Source organism: Mustela nigripes, chromosome 7, assembly GCF_022355385.1.
Source record: "Mustela nigripes isolate SB6536 chromosome 7, MUSNIG.SB6536, whole genome shotgun sequence".
NCBI lineage: Eukaryota > Metazoa > Chordata > Mammalia > Carnivora > Mustelidae > Mustela > Mustela nigripes.
The window spans coordinates 1,639,873-1,654,581 of record NC_081563.1 but is presented as its reverse complement, the minus strand read 5'-3'; the positions used below and the strand labels follow the sequence as shown (position 1 = coordinate 1,654,581).

The 14,709-nt window shown below is 52.3% G+C and overlaps 1 protein-coding gene across 4 annotated transcripts in view; it reads left to right on the top strand.

Moving 5' to 3' along the window:
* Positions 1–14,709, top strand: part of EIPR1 (EARP complex and GARP complex interacting protein 1) — a 123,608-nt gene continuing 108,899 nt past the window's right edge. Inside the window, exons 1-2 of one of the 4 annotated variants that reach the window (XM_059405081.1) lie at positions 1–165; positions 12,211–12,294. In XM_059405081.1, the coding sequence (XP_059261064.1) occupies positions 124–165; positions 12,211–12,294 (126 nt within the window). In that variant the 5' untranslated portion in view covers positions 1–123. The remainder of the gene's footprint in view (positions 166–12,210; positions 12,295–14,709) is intronic. The other 3 variants (XM_059405083.1, XM_059405080.1, XM_059405082.1) reach the window with 3 other exon arrangements.

Here is a 14,709-nt window from a genome sequence, read left to right as displayed (position 1 = left end):
CGGGAGCCGAGGTGGGCCCAGAAGGCCTGCAGTTGGGGCCTCCGGGGAGGGAGGGAATGAATGGGCGCTGAGGCCGAGGCGCGCGGGTTCTGAGCACGGGCCTGACGCGGTGAGCGGCCCAGCATGGAGGACGACGCTCCGGTCATCTATGGGCTGGAGTTCCAGGTGCGTCCAGGGGAGCCCCCGGGCCGCGCTGTTTGCGGAGCGCGGCGGGCGCGGCCCGGCCCCTTGTGCGGCTGCGGGCCGGGGGCTGCGGGGAGCGCCTTCAACGGACTCGGTTGTCCGGGAAGGCCCAGGGTCCTGCGGGCCGCAGCGAGGGCGCAGCGCCGGGGCCCACGGCCGCCGCGTGCGGTTCCCTGCGGCGCGCAGTTCTGGTTGGGGGCGCGGGGCCGAGGGCGGCGGGGGCGCTTGACTGCCCTGCGCGGGCCCCACCGTGAGCCCGGGCTGTCCCCCCGGGTCCCGGGCTCGGCGCGGCCACCGTGACCCCGGGCTGTGCGCGGCCGCTCCGCGTCGCGCAGGGTCCCCCGGGAGCGGCGAGGCGGAGCGCGGGCGGTGGAGCGGGACAGCAGGGACGCGTGCGGGGAGCGCGGACAGGGGCGCGGCCGGGCCGGCGGAGCCGGGAGGGCAGCGAGGGCGCCCCGCGCCGGCCCGACGGGGCCCTGCGTCGGCGTCACCTCGGCTGATGGCTTCGGGAACCTTAAGGCACTCAGGGACAGATGCGGAGCCAAAAGCCAGTTCGCTGCCGTGTGCGGTACGCGATAACGCGGTCGTGCGCCCCACAGGAGCGTGAACGGTGTAAGTACTGGCCCGGCGCTGCCGTCCGTGAAGCGTCCGCCTTCCGCTCAGGCCCCGTCTCGGGGTCCTGCGGCGCAGCCCAGCCTGGGGCTCCCCGCTCGGGGGGACTCCGTTTCTCCCTCCGCCCCTTTGCACCGCTCATGCTCGCTCTCTCCTCAAATGAGTAAACAAGCGTCTTTAAAAAAAAAAAAGACAAAAGTAAGAAATATAAATGCTCGTGGGTGTCAAGAAGCGTACAGTGAGAGCAGCAGTGGTGTTAGTTTCTAAAAGCCTGGGCACCACCGTAGCCCCTCAAGGTTAAATCCTGGCTCCAGGGGCGTCTGCAGGGCTCGCTTGGTGGAGTGTCCCACTCTTGATTTCCACTCAGGTCATGGTCTCGGGGTCCTGGGGTCCAGCCCTGCCTGGGGCTCCCACTCAGCGGGGAGCCTGCTGGAGACTCTCTCTCTCAATCTCCCTTTCCCTCTTCCCTTGCCCTGCTCGCTTGTGAGCTCTGTCTCATAAATAAATAAATAAAATCTTCAAATCCCGTCTCCAACACTTACCTCGTAACCCTGGGTTCGTTTCCTTGCCAGTAAAATGGGAAAATGAGCTTGGATCCCCTGTGGCTGTTAGGAAGATTAAATGAGTTAATACGTTTAATTCAAGCACTTAGAACATTGCCTGGCACATAATACACACTCAGGAAATGTTCTAATTATTATCATAAGAAAAAATTCTTACAGATAAATCCATACAAGGCAGTATCAAAGTGTCCTATGAGGAAGGAGCTGTGTTTAGCTTTTGGCTGCAGGCTCAGTCACCCAAGACTGCCTTAACTAGCAGCTTCTTCTTCTTCTTTTTTTAAAGATTTTATTCATTTAACAGACATAGATCACAAGTAGGCAGAGAGGCAGGCAGAGAGAGAGAGAGAGGAGGAAGCAGGCTCCCCACTGAGCAGAGCCCGATGTGGGGCTCCATCCCAGGACCCTGGGATCATGACTGGAGCCGAAGATGGAGGCTTTACCCCACTGAGCCGCCCAGGCGCCCCTTAACTAGCAGCTTCTGAGAGCAATCCTGTGTGCTGCTGAAGACTGCCTGGACTTCACGTCTCTCGCAGTCCTACTTAGAGATGCTCTTCTGTGGGCCACGCCCACCTAGCCAGCAAGCGATAAACTTGGGATTCTGACCTAGAGAGGCTTTAAACCTAAGCCAACTTCAAAGCCGCTTAACTACAAAGTTGCACTGCTTTCCCCTGGAAAAGGTGCACGTGTAGCCACATGCGGAGGGAGCCTGTGGGGAGATTGAGGGTCCCTGACCTCGTACTTCCTAAAGTGTGCATCTGATTCCAGTGTCCCTAATCACTTCTTTAGCTCCTTAAGAAATGGCCTGAATAACAGAGGTTTTGATCTTCAGCGTTGGATCTTTGAGATAACAAATGTTATTTCCTGGGATTAGTATCAAGGAGTGGATCCTTGCCTTGGGCATCAAATGTTTTATCTGAATTTCTCCTTTACCTTAAAAGAAGTAGCAGATTTTTATTATTCTTTACTTTGGACAGTATGTGGGCCATGAAATTCTCGAATCTGCAGAATCCATACTAGAGTAAACATAAAAAGAACTGGAAGTCACAGTGGAGGTTTTTGGTTGTCAGTGACATTCAAATCACTGTGGAGAGCACTTTACTTCAAAAGGTAGGGCTCTGGAGGTTCCTGGGTGGCTCAGTTGGGGAAGCGCCTGCTTTTGGCTCAGGTCATTGTCTCAGGGTCCAGGGATCCAGACCCACACGGGCTCCCTGTGCAGTAGGGAGCTGCTTCTCCCCCTTCTTCTGCCTGCTGCTCCCCCTGCTTGTGTGTGTGCCCATGCTTTCTCTGTCTTAAATAAAATCTTTAAAAACAATAAAAGATGATGAGGATCTGATTGTTGACCAATGATTGAGGTAATGGGGCTCAAGGATAAAATAAGTTCCTTCTATGTCAATAAAGTCAGAAGAGCACCATACAGGGGTCATTAAAATAAAAATGCAGGGCACGTTTGTGTATGGAACATTATGATATGTGATTGACATCTTTTAGCTCGTAGAAAGCAACTTTTGATGTGTGTTTATGATTTTATTTTATTTTATTTTTTATTTTATTTATTTATTTCAGAGACAGTGAGAGAGAGAGCATGAGAGAGGAGAAGGTCAGAGAGAGAATCAGGCTCCCCATGGAGGTGGGAGCCTGATACGGGACTCAATCCTGGTACTCCGGGATCATGACCTGAGCCGAAGGCAGTTACTTAGCCAAGCGAGCCACCCAAGTGCCCCTAGTTCTTTTCATTTTTGTGCATTGAAAATTAAAAAGAAAATCCAAGTAATTCTTACTGTCTTTTAAGGAGTCAGATTGCTGAAAATCTGATTAAGATCTGCAGGATCTTACCTGCATCTTATCTGATTGCCTGTCATTAACGTTTTCCATCTTACCCGATTCCCTGACAACTGCATTCAACTTAGAATTGTTTCTTCTCTTTACCATTCATTCATAAAGATTTTATTTTTTTTTAAAAATATATTTGTCACAGAGAGGGAGAGCACAAGCAGGGGGGGCAGCAGCCAGGGGGAGAAGCAGGCTTCCCACTGAGCAGGGAGCCCAATGTGGGACTCAGTCCCAGGACACGGGGATCATGACCTGAGCTGAAGGTGGATACTTAAATGACTGAGCCACCTAGGCACCCAGAATTTTAAGTTTGATGCCTTATTTTTGTATATGCATGCCCCGACTTTCCTAGTTAATGGTGCTCTTGCTGGCCATGTACTGGTACCCTTGCATGTTCTCTGCTGGGTGTCCCACTTACCTGTCTTGCGTCCTTTTGTCCTGTGTTTCTCTTACTAGTCTAGACGATCCTGGCCTGACATGCTGTCCCTGTCGTACTTGCTTTGCGAGATGATGACCAGAGTCTATTTACAATAACAAGACAAGGAATATACCACCGTGTCCACGCCAGAGTTTACGGCTTTTTCCTGAAAGGGAGGAGAGTCATTTTACAGGATGTCCAGTAACCGTGGTCAGATGGTCACCGAACTGACTGCTCCCAGACTAGGCACAGAGACCACACAGTTTAACAGTGACACATTTTAGCACAAAGCCATCTTACAGTTACATTTTATGGATTTGTGTATTTGACTATTATGTGCATTATGCTAATTATGATCGTGATTTTTGTTATGGGTGTTTCTCCAGCATGGTCTGAATTTGAAATAGTGTGAATGAGACTTCTGATACCTTGCACACACTCTCAGTGTCCTGAGCAGGAGAAATCAGCCTTCCCAGGCTGAGTTTAATGTGTAATTCTTAGTTAACAGAACCGTAGTTCTTTATGACTATTCAAAAGTCTCTACAAACAAGATTATTTCTCTCTTGCACACTTATTTCTTTGAAACTTTGTGCATTAAGAAGACCTTCTTGGGGTGCGTGGGTGGCTCGGTTGTGTGTCTGGCTCTTGGTTTCAGCTCAGGTCATGATCTCAGGGTCATGGGATAGGGCCCCGCGTAGGACTTTCGCTAAACTGAGTCTGCTTGAGATTCTCTCTCTCTGCCCCTTTCTCTGTCTCAAATAAATAAATAAATCTTTCAAAAAAGGAAAAGAAGACCTTCTGTGGTTGCAAGGGCCACCAGTCCTCCAGCAGACTTGCCAAGTGACCATCGCATCCCACTGAAGTGGCTTGACCGTGTCTGCCTTGCCCATTCCTGAGCCTCGGGTGCTCTCCCCACACTGGCTTTTGGATCTGTGGTCACCAGCTCTTCTGATTGCTTCCTTTGTTTTGAGGTTAGGTTTGGTCATTCGTGCTTTCCTAGGAAATGCATTCATTTATTCTGTCGACCAGTACTTCTGGTCTGCGGTGTGCCAGACGTTACTGTGTGCCCTGGGACGTGGCGGGAGGGAAGCAAACAGCCCAGCATCCCTCCCTCCTGGAGGCCCCAGTGCAGAGCGGAAGCCAGGCGAGCAGCCTTCGGTGTTCTTCAAGACTCCTCAGTTGCCGGCCTACTTTATTTGATGTCATTCTCTTTTCGTAACGTGAGCATCGAGACTGTGAATCTCCTTCTGAGCACTGACTTCTCAATTTTGCTGTTTTCTGGGTATTGTATGGTTCTGCACTTGATGTCCTTTGTCACCTGAAACTTTCTGCGGTCTTTCTCAGCCCCGCCCGCATCGTCTGCTGTGAGTGGGGGTCCGTCCGAGTGTCCTTCCTGCGGTGGCTCTATGCTTCCCTCGGTGAGCTCCGTGAGCCCAGACCTCAGCTGAGGTCGTCGTGCCTTGTCTTCTCCAAGCTGTGCCTTGGTTTCCCCCGTGTACTTTTCTCTTCCGTTTTTCCTCTGTCACTGTTGGAGAAGGACTGCTCTGTTGGGCCGTACAGGCCTGGCTGCGTGTACAGCATGTACACACAGTGTGTACATGTGTAGTGTGTACAGAGAGCTTTGGCTCTCCTGTGGCAGCATGTGGTCGGCGTGTGTGTGTCTTCTGAGGGCTTTTCCGGCCACTCTGCCTCGCCGTCCTTCCTGGTGGAGCCCTTGCAGGGCTCCTGGGCTCCTCTGATCCTGGTCTCTTGTGGGCGAGCCTTTCTGTCCAGCTGCTGTGGGCTTTGTGCGCGGGTTCGGACCTGGCCCCGGCTGGCAGGAACTGCCGCAGCCTGGGTCTGGTTTGTGAGGGAGTCGGCGGCCCTCATTCGTCCCCCGGCAGAGATGACGGCCCAGTCCGGCTGCCCACGGTGCAGCACCCCCTCCACTCTGGGTGACCAGAGTGCTTCCAGACGGGATGCCTGGCCTGCCCGGCCTGCTCTGACTCTTGCCACCAGCTGTGCCCCTGTGCGGCCGTCCCATGCCCACGGGGCTGCCATCTCTGCGGGGCAGGAGGGGGATGCTGCCGGGGCCGTCCTCAGCCTCCCCTGGCTCGGACCTCTGCCTTCGAGTCTCTCCTTCACGGTGTGTGTTTGGATTATAGATGTTTCTGTCTCCGCTTTCACTTTCCCTCTTGCTTTTGTGTCATGTTCGTGTTTTTCGATCTGTGGTCACTAGCTGTTCTGTTCCCTAGAGTTTAGAAGAGCAAAATTTAGACTTCAGCCTACTGCTCAGAAACGTGAGGTCCCGATTTGACTTGATGAGGTCGGAAGGTGGAGGGCGAGCTGGAGTGAAAATCCTCACGTCAGGCAGGTTGGGTGCGTGGTTGTGGAAATGCCGTCCAAGCAACGTAGCAGGGAGGGGTGGTGGCGCTGGAGAGGAGCTGGGGAGGGCGCGATGCGGGGTTGGGGGATCCTATGTGGTCCGCCTGGTAGGCAGGGGTGGGAGGGGTCGGGCTGGTAGCCAGAAGGGCAGGCAGGCCTGGGGAGGGGCCTCAGGCCAGTGCAGTGAGGCCTAGGGAGTGAGCCTCCCGGCTGGCCGCGGACCTGATTACTGACTAGTGGGCGTGGCCACTGGCCTGGTTATGCAGGTGATGCTGCCTGTGGGAGGGGGATTTGCTTGGAGGGAAGTGCGGCCCAGGGAGAGTCAGGATGGAGCCCGGACACAAAGCCACAGTGTGAGCAAGGGGAACCCCTGGTGATGGACGGGGTCCTCAGGGGCCAGAGGACAGAGGGGTCCCTCGTCAGGGGTGCCTGAGGCTGTGGGGCCGGGGCCGCAGGGAAAGCAGCGCTGCGGGGCGGCTGCAGGGCGGCCGGGTCAGCAGAAGGGGAGGAACTGCTCAGGGTCCGGGAAGGCTCCCCCGGTCTACGCCGCCATTAAGCATGGCAGTGAATGGAAGAAGGAGGTCGGCAGCAGCTTGAGAAGCAAAGGAGTCAAGGTAAGACATTCTCAAAGGACGAGGGTGTGTGTGTGACTTGATTTTCCCAGTTAGGGGAAGAAATCAGAGTAGAAAAGAGGGACAGAGGAGAGGGCTGCCCAGTGTTGTTGCCCACGGGCAGCGGGGCTCCCCTTCCCTGGGCAGGAGGGCAGGTGGCGACCTCTGCAGGAGGCCAGCTGATGCCTTCTGTGTCGCTGCTCCTGTGTGAGGCCCGTTTTCCGCTGTACGACGGGGCTGGGTTGCACTAGGGGCTCCAGAGGGGCAGGCAGGGCAGAGCAGAGTGGGCGAGGGACAGGTGGCAGCCCCTTGGTGGGGCTGAACGGTCAGCCTTGGCACGCACACGAGTGAGGGTGTCAGTGAATGTACCAGTGATCATGTGTGGTGTGGCCCCTTCGTCCCCAGGAGCAGTGCTGTTGCCCCAGTTTTCCGTGAGCAGCTCAAGAGCTTTGGTGCTTCTCTGCCGCACTCTGGACCTCTGCGGTCTGGGGGTGCGAGATGGGGCGGAGAAGTAGGTGTTTACTTAGTACAGAGTGAAGAAGTGGGGCTCTGCCTCCTTTTCGCTCTTTCTTTCTGTTTGCGAAGTGCAAGTGATCTGCCGCGTGCTGAGGAGGTGCTGCTGTGTGAGGAAGGTCGCAGGGTGGTCGCCGGCTTCCTGCTCGGTCTTCCTAGCGGGGGGGTGGGGGGTGGGGGACAGCGAGGGGGGGCAGCTCGCGGTAAAGACGCCGTTTCTGGGGCGCCTGGGTGGCTCAGTAGGTTAAAGCCTCTGCCTACGGCTCAGGTCATGATCCCAGGGTCCTGGGATCAAGCCCTGCGTCGGGCTCTCTGCTCAACGGCGAGCCTGCTTCTCCCTCTCTCTCTGCCTGCCTCTCTGTCTACTTGTGCTCTCTCTCTCTGTGTCAAATAAATAAAATTAAAAAAAAAAAAAAAGAGGCTGTTTCTGTGGGGAGACCGCTTCCGATAGAAGGTCCAGCCGCCCGGTCTCTACCGTGGAAAGCACCGGCTCTGTTCCACCTGCTCACCTTGGCTGCGCCTTGTGCTTGCCTGGGGCGCGGCTCGTGGGGGCGAAGTTCTGATGGGCAGCGGGGCCGGATGGTCAGCAGAGGGAGCATTTACTTGCTCGGACTAATAAGCCCGTGAAGACAATTTTGAGTCGCCCAAGGGACAGCTCAGTGCGCAGCAAGTCCGGGGAGGCCTGGGGTTGCCGTCCTGTCGTGGAGGGGACCTTCCCCACCGAGAGCCTGGCTCCCCGGCATCTGCACTTGCCGCGTCCTGGGTCAGCTCACTAAATGGCGAGGTGCAGGGAAGACAGCGGTGTCAGGCACATGCCATGGCCTTTATTTGAGAACAGGGTATAGAATGATAACAACGTGACCGTGCTCTGCCTTCAGTCCCATGTACAGGTATCTTACCTATGCCAGGTCCCCACATCACCACAGCAGAAAGAGAACCGGCTGGGAGTCCGGGTGCTTCTTCTTCTAGGGGCTTTGTGACCATGGCCAAGTCACCGAGCCTCTCTGGTCCTCAGCGTCTTTATCTTCTAAGGAGCAATAATATTGTCCATCCTGACTTTGGGTTTCCTTCATTGTGTTATGAAGATGAACCAAGGTAAAATACATGCAGATACTTTATGGCCTATTATACCTAAAATTTGATCTTGTAATAACGAGGTCATTGGAGCACCTCAGAACTATTACCATGACTAGATTTAAGAAGGTCATTTGATCATTCCCTTCATCGTAAGACCAGCATTATGGACACATATCTGTCACCCAAATGGCCAGAGTTATTATTATTTTAACCTAATAAAGTACTAAAATGATCTTAGATTCAATGTTTTTGAGATTTCACTGTAATTTTTAAAGATTCAGGTTTTTATTTTTTTTTTTGGTAAGAGTAATTCTCTTCCGTTTTTTATTTTTATTTACTCATTTTGGAGAGCGTACATGCATGTAAGCAGGGGAGGGGAGAGGGAATCTCAAGCAGATTCCGAGCCAAGCATGGAGCCCATCGTGGGGCTTGATCTTACGATCCCAAGACCTCGACCTGAGCTGAAACCAAGAGGTGGACGCTTAACTGACCGCGCCACCCTGGTGCCCCTCCTCTTCAGTGCTTTAAAAAAGAAGGGGCTTGCTGTGTGTGACAGCATGCAGAGTCTCAAACTCATGGTGCTTTTCTAAACTGTGGCAGCTTTTGTCTCTGAAACACATGAGCTCTTTGACTTCATTTCCTTGCATGCTTACCCAGGGCTGCGGCTCCGGGCTCTGGCTCCGGGCTCTGTAAATTGCTTCGGGATGAAGCAGGTTGGCTGCTGGCTCATGATGGCCTCAGCAGCCCCTGCAGGTCTGAGCTGGCCTTTCATTCCATCTCATGGCAACTAACAGCGTATTTCTCCCTGCTTTCCGGTGATGGCACTTAGTGCTGTCTTCTGCTGGAAGTCAAGCTCATGGGTGTGTTTTGATCAATGTTGATTTGCTGCTGAGTGGTCTGGGCCAGGGGCTCTGAGATATAGTCATTTCCCACCTGCGGTGTTTAGGTCTTGTCCACTGTCTCCTGCGAATCTGTTTCCTGAGGGCAGGGCCAGTGTCCTGTCCTCCGTGGCACCTTCCATGCATAGCCGCGGTGCAGGGGTCACATAGTCCGCTCGCACTTGCTGACTCGAAGCATGAATGAGTCTTTTCGTGGAAAATAATCATTTCTCTCAGATGAGTCCTCTTCTGGGCCCCGTTTTAGGGGCTTTCAGGCGTAGTTAACGTTTTTATGCCAGCAACCCTTTGTGAGGAGGGGTAGGGACATAGGGCTATGGTTGAATTTTCTGAGAGCATGACATGAAATTGTTGTCTCCAAACCTTTTGGCAGTGGACACTGAAAAGGTCTTGTTCACCCCTGCTGTGGAAACCAAGTCAAAAATGAGACAGACTGACTGGTCAGGATGGCTGCTATACTGTTAATCTACTCCCGTTTTATTTATTTATTTTTAAGATTTATTTATTTACTTATCTGAAAGAGAGAACACGTGCACATGAGTGGGGAGGGGTTCAGAGGGAGAAGCAGACTTCCTCTGAGCAGGGAGCCCGATGCAGGGTTCAAGTCTAGGGCCGTGCGATCATGACCTGAGTAGAAGGTAGACACTTAACTAATTGAGTCCGCCAGGGGTCCTGCTCACCCTATTTTAGGAAGAATGAGTAAGAAATTGAGAAACACATGTAGGAATAAGATGTGGTGGAGGAGGACGTGGGACGTCTTGGCTGTTTCTAGCTGCATGTGGGAAGAGAGCATGTGGACAGTGGCCTGCGTGGTGAACTGTGTGTGGTGGTATCAGTTTCTTGTCGTTGCTAGAACAAGTCAGCACCAATTTGATGGTTTTACTTATTTATTTATTTATAAAGATTTTATTTACTTAATTTGACAGACAGAGATCACAAGTAGACAGAGGGGCAGGCAGAGAGAGAGGAAGGGAAGCAGGCTCCCCGCTGAGCAGAGAGCCTGATTCGGGGCTTGATCCCAGGACTTGGGATCATGACCTGAGCTGAAGGCAGAGGCTTTAACCCACTGAGCCACTCAGGTGCCCCTATTTAATGGTTTTAAAGAACAGCGCCTTGTACCTTACAATTCTGTAGTTCTGAAGCCTCATGTGGGCCTCATGGGGCTTAAATCAGGGCGTTGGTAGGGCCGCATTCTTCCCAGGAGGCTCGGGGGCAATCTGTTCCCTTGCCTTTTCTAGCTTCTTGAGGGGCCTGTTGTACTCCTTGGTCCACGGACTCCTTCCATCTTCAACGCCCGCAGCTACTGCCCCCACCTCCCCGCCACCTGTGCCTCCCACGGGCTTCCTGCGTCCCTCTCATGCTGCCACCTTTCCTCCCACGGGCATCAGAGCACGAGCTGTGGGGATGGAGGGATTGGTCCTGGCACACTTCCTGGTCATACTGAAAGAGATGTGGGTTTGGTTGTGTTTGTCCCACGAGCATTAACCAGTTATGAACAGTCTTTTCCTTTGAGGCTTCAGACTCTTCACCTGAAATTTTTTATTTGGTCTTTTAATTATTATTATTATTTTTTTTAAGATTTTATTTATTTATTTGTAAGAGAGAGAGAGTGAGAGCGAGCACAGGCAGACAGAGTGGCAGGCAGAGGCAGAGGGAGAAGCAGGCTCCCTGCGGAGCAAGGAGCCCGATGTGGGACTCGATCCCAGGACGCTGGGATCATGACCTGAGCCGAAGGCAGCTGCTTAACCAACTGAGCCACCCAGGTGTCCCAGGTCTTTTAATTATTGACAATATTAAGCACAGGTGTCGTAATTCCTGCTGTGGTGCACCACCCCGATTCCTCTTTCAGGAAATGCAGCGGGTTCTGGGATTATGGGTGGCTGGGAGCTCTCGGTGGGTGCTGTTAGAGTTTGCCCTCAGCTGAGCAGAGCCACGTTGCCCTAAGTCACACCCCCTCCAGGAGAGCCTGCTGCCAACGACTGATTGGTGGGGTTGGGGGCAGGGTCGCAGATGGGCCTGGCCATGATGGCTCCACTCTGAGGAGCCATCCCGGCTCTGGCCTCCCTGTCCTCTGGCCAGTCCTGCGTCCTCTGGCCACTCCTGCTTCCTTCATGTTTCGCTCCTGCTCCCCCCATGGTGTCCTTCCTAAGAGTGTTCCCGGCAAACCTGTGCACAAAGCCTGATGTTCTACAGCTGGTTGCCCAGAGCCTGACCATCTGAATGCTCAGCAGGCCTTTCTGTTGTTTGCAGTTTGGCTTTTAATCATTTGGTTTGGGGTGGGTGTCGGACTAGTTATTTTTGATTGAGCATTTGACATTGTGAGAAAAACTGTAGAACCTTTGGAGGTCTTTGTCTTCCTCCGGAGGATGGGCGGGTCTCGCCGGCCCAGGAGCACCCGTCTGCTCAGTTACTTAGAATCCAGTTGCGGACCACGATGACCTGGAGCAACAGTCTGTGCGGGTTGACACCTTCACTCCTGGCCTCTGCCCTCCGGGACCCCAATCCTGACTGTTAGCTCTCCGCTGGCCCCTTCTCCGGGGTGGGCCCTGCACTCCGTGTTTGTCCCCTCAGTCCAGGGGCCCGTCAGAAGCGTTCCTTGGTGTCAGCTGCGAGCCACCCTTCTGGACTGGCCGCTGAGAGCGGGCTGGAGGTCAGGCTTGCTCCTCGATGCTTTGCTCCTTCCCAAGATCGTGGCGTTTATTCTTCGCTGTGGGAATTCCTTAAAGGAGGCCTTGGAACAAATTCATAGTATTTTGTTTCATTTTAACGGTTGCCCTCTGCCAGAGCTTGGTTTAAACCACCTCTTCTGCCATTGCTGGGGGCGGTTTTCTGCTGCACTGTTGAAGGATGATTTGTTCCACCAGTCTGTTGCCGTTGAAAATTGTGGTTTCATTAAAAATACCATTTACATCTTTATTGCTTATTTTCTGTGCCCGTTTATAATTGTTTCTATGTATGCATTTGAATGGAATTGTTAGTCACGATGTATACGAAAGTTGAAGGCCTTGCATCCACATTTCTGAGTTGCCTAGTGGGCACTTTGAACTACTGCCACCCCAGCAGCCGCAGAGAAGGTAACTGCCTTCTAAACTCTGTCAAGTCGAACTGCTTAAATGTGTGTGCGCTTTCCTTCCCTCCCGCAGGCACGTGCCCTCACACCTCAGACTGCAGAAACAGATGCCATTCGGTTTTTGGTCGGGACGCAGTCTCTCAAATATGATAATCAGGTAACTATGTTTGACAAATGTATACATGTTAATTACTAAGCCTGTTCTTACTTTTATAATAATTTTGCTCTTGATTTTTTTCAAGCAACACTTGGGCAAATTAATGCCACACAAACAAAATAAAACTTTCATTGGGATTTAAATATCCGAGCTTACATAATAATCGAGCTCAGCGATGTAAGCGTGCTCCGTGCAGCATGGCTGTTGTGGTTCCGTGCAGCATGGCTGTTGTGGTTTCCGTCTGAGGTCATGTAGGGTTTGCCGCATAAGTGACTGAGGAGCTCTCCAGGCACATGGTCGGCGCTACTGCCTGTCCCTAGGCTGCCGGGGGACACACAGTGTTCTTGCCAGCTGATTCTAGATGAGGCCATCATCTGTCAAGGGCCACGCTTTCACTGCCGCACACAACAGGAGGGGCTGTTCTCACTGCTGTAGTGAGAACGGTTGGCGGCTGACAGATCAGCCTTCAGCTCATGGCTCGACGCAGACGTTTGACCTTGACCGAATGGATTAATCTTGCTGGAGTTCATTTTCCTCATCACCAAGCTGGAGATAAGGCCATGTGTTCTCTGTACCTCGTGTGTGCTGAGGATGTTGTGAAGAAGTGAACTGCTTGGATCCTGGGGAAATGGACAAAAGCCGTGTGTCTTGGAGCAGGGCCTCTGCCCAGTTACCACTGTCCCGCAGGGGGAGTGACTCTAAGATGGCCTTGAAAGTGTTTGGTGCCGGGTGTGGTATAGTGAAATCACTACGCTTGTGTTTTTAAATTCACATAGTCATTTTGGCGTCTGGTCTCGTGACCTATATGTGGAGATTTATAAATAAATGTTTATGTTCTTTAACCTTTATTTCCTATACCCAAAACATAGGTGTTAGGTCCTCCAATAATGGGTCCGTGATCAAAGGAGCAAGACTGATACAAAGTGCAGGTCAAGCAAAGCTTTATTTTGCACCAAGCATCGAGAATCAAACCGACCCATCCACCGCCAGTCTCCAGAATTAGCTCTGTCAAGGTCTCTTTAGGAGTCCGGTTCATTCTCTCTACTTGCCTGGAACTCTGGGGCCGGTAGGCACAAGGTAGTTTCCAATTAGTGCCCACGGCCTTGGCCAATGCCTATGACACCAAACTCACAAATGCAGGGCCGTTGTCTGACCCGATCGTGAGAGGCAGCCCAAACCTAGGAATTATTTCTTCTTGGCTACCACTTTTTTACCGCTTTTTGGCTACCACTCCTGCCGTCCCACATTTGGCGGAAAAAGCCTCTACCCAGCCTGAAAGGGTATCTACAAAAACTAACATGTACTTGTGCCCATGTTTTCTGGGTCTCATCTCTGTAAAATCTATTTCCCAATAAATTCCTGGTTCCTTACCTCTTTCTCTTTTCCCTCTTCTCATTCTAGTTCCTCCTGAATTAACTGCCTGGCATTGAGCACATCTGTCAACTATATCCTGAACCATACGCCCTAATTTAGAAACCTGGAACTGCTTGCCTATAAGCTCCTTGAGTTTGCGTGTCCCCAAATGAGTACTCTGATGTATCTGGTCTACTAACTTCTTACCTAGACTTCAAGGAAGAATTAACTTTCCTGTTTTAGTCTTAGCCCAGTCCCCTTCATAGTCCAATTTAGCCCATTTTTGTAAATACTTTAAATCTTCCTCTGAATAGTCCAGCTTTTCTGGTAGGGCTGGAGCCAGGAGTGTCACCAGCTCTTGCACTGTTTCTCTGGCTGCTTGCTTTGTGGCTTGATCTGCTAATTGGCTTCCTTTTGAAATCAGATCAGTCCCCTTTCAGTGTCCCAGGCAATGCAAAATGGCCACCTCTTTTGGGTCCCAAACAGCCTGGAGGAGAGCCAGTGTTTCTCCTCGGTTTTTAATTCCTTTTCCTTCTGCTGTTAATAGGCCCCTTTTTGTAAAAAGCCCCATGTATATGGAGAGTAGCAAAGGCGTACTGCTGTCCTTATAGATGGTGGTGATTTTACCTTTGGCCATCTGTAGTACCTTGGTAAGTGCAATCAGCTCCGCTTTTTGCACCGAGGTTCTGTGTGGCGGGGCTGCTGTCCAGAGTTTCTGCTCAGGGGAAACCACTGCAGTCCCCGCATACCTCTTTCCATCGACCATGTAGCTACTCCCATCTGTGAACAGAGTCATCTCTGCATCCAGGAGGGGAATGTCTCTGAGGTCCAGCCTTATTCCTGTGACTTGGGTTAGAACCTCCCTGCAGTCGTGTGGGTGGTCAGCCAGCTCTTCTGGCAGCAGTGTGGTTGGATTTAGCACCGCCAGGGGCCGGATGGTCACTCTTGGTTTATTGAGGAGGAGGGCCTGATACCCCATCACTCGGGCGTTCGTCATCCATCGGTCTGGTGGAGTCTGGAGAAGGCCCTTGATAGCGTGAGTGGTGGCAAGATGAGATTTTG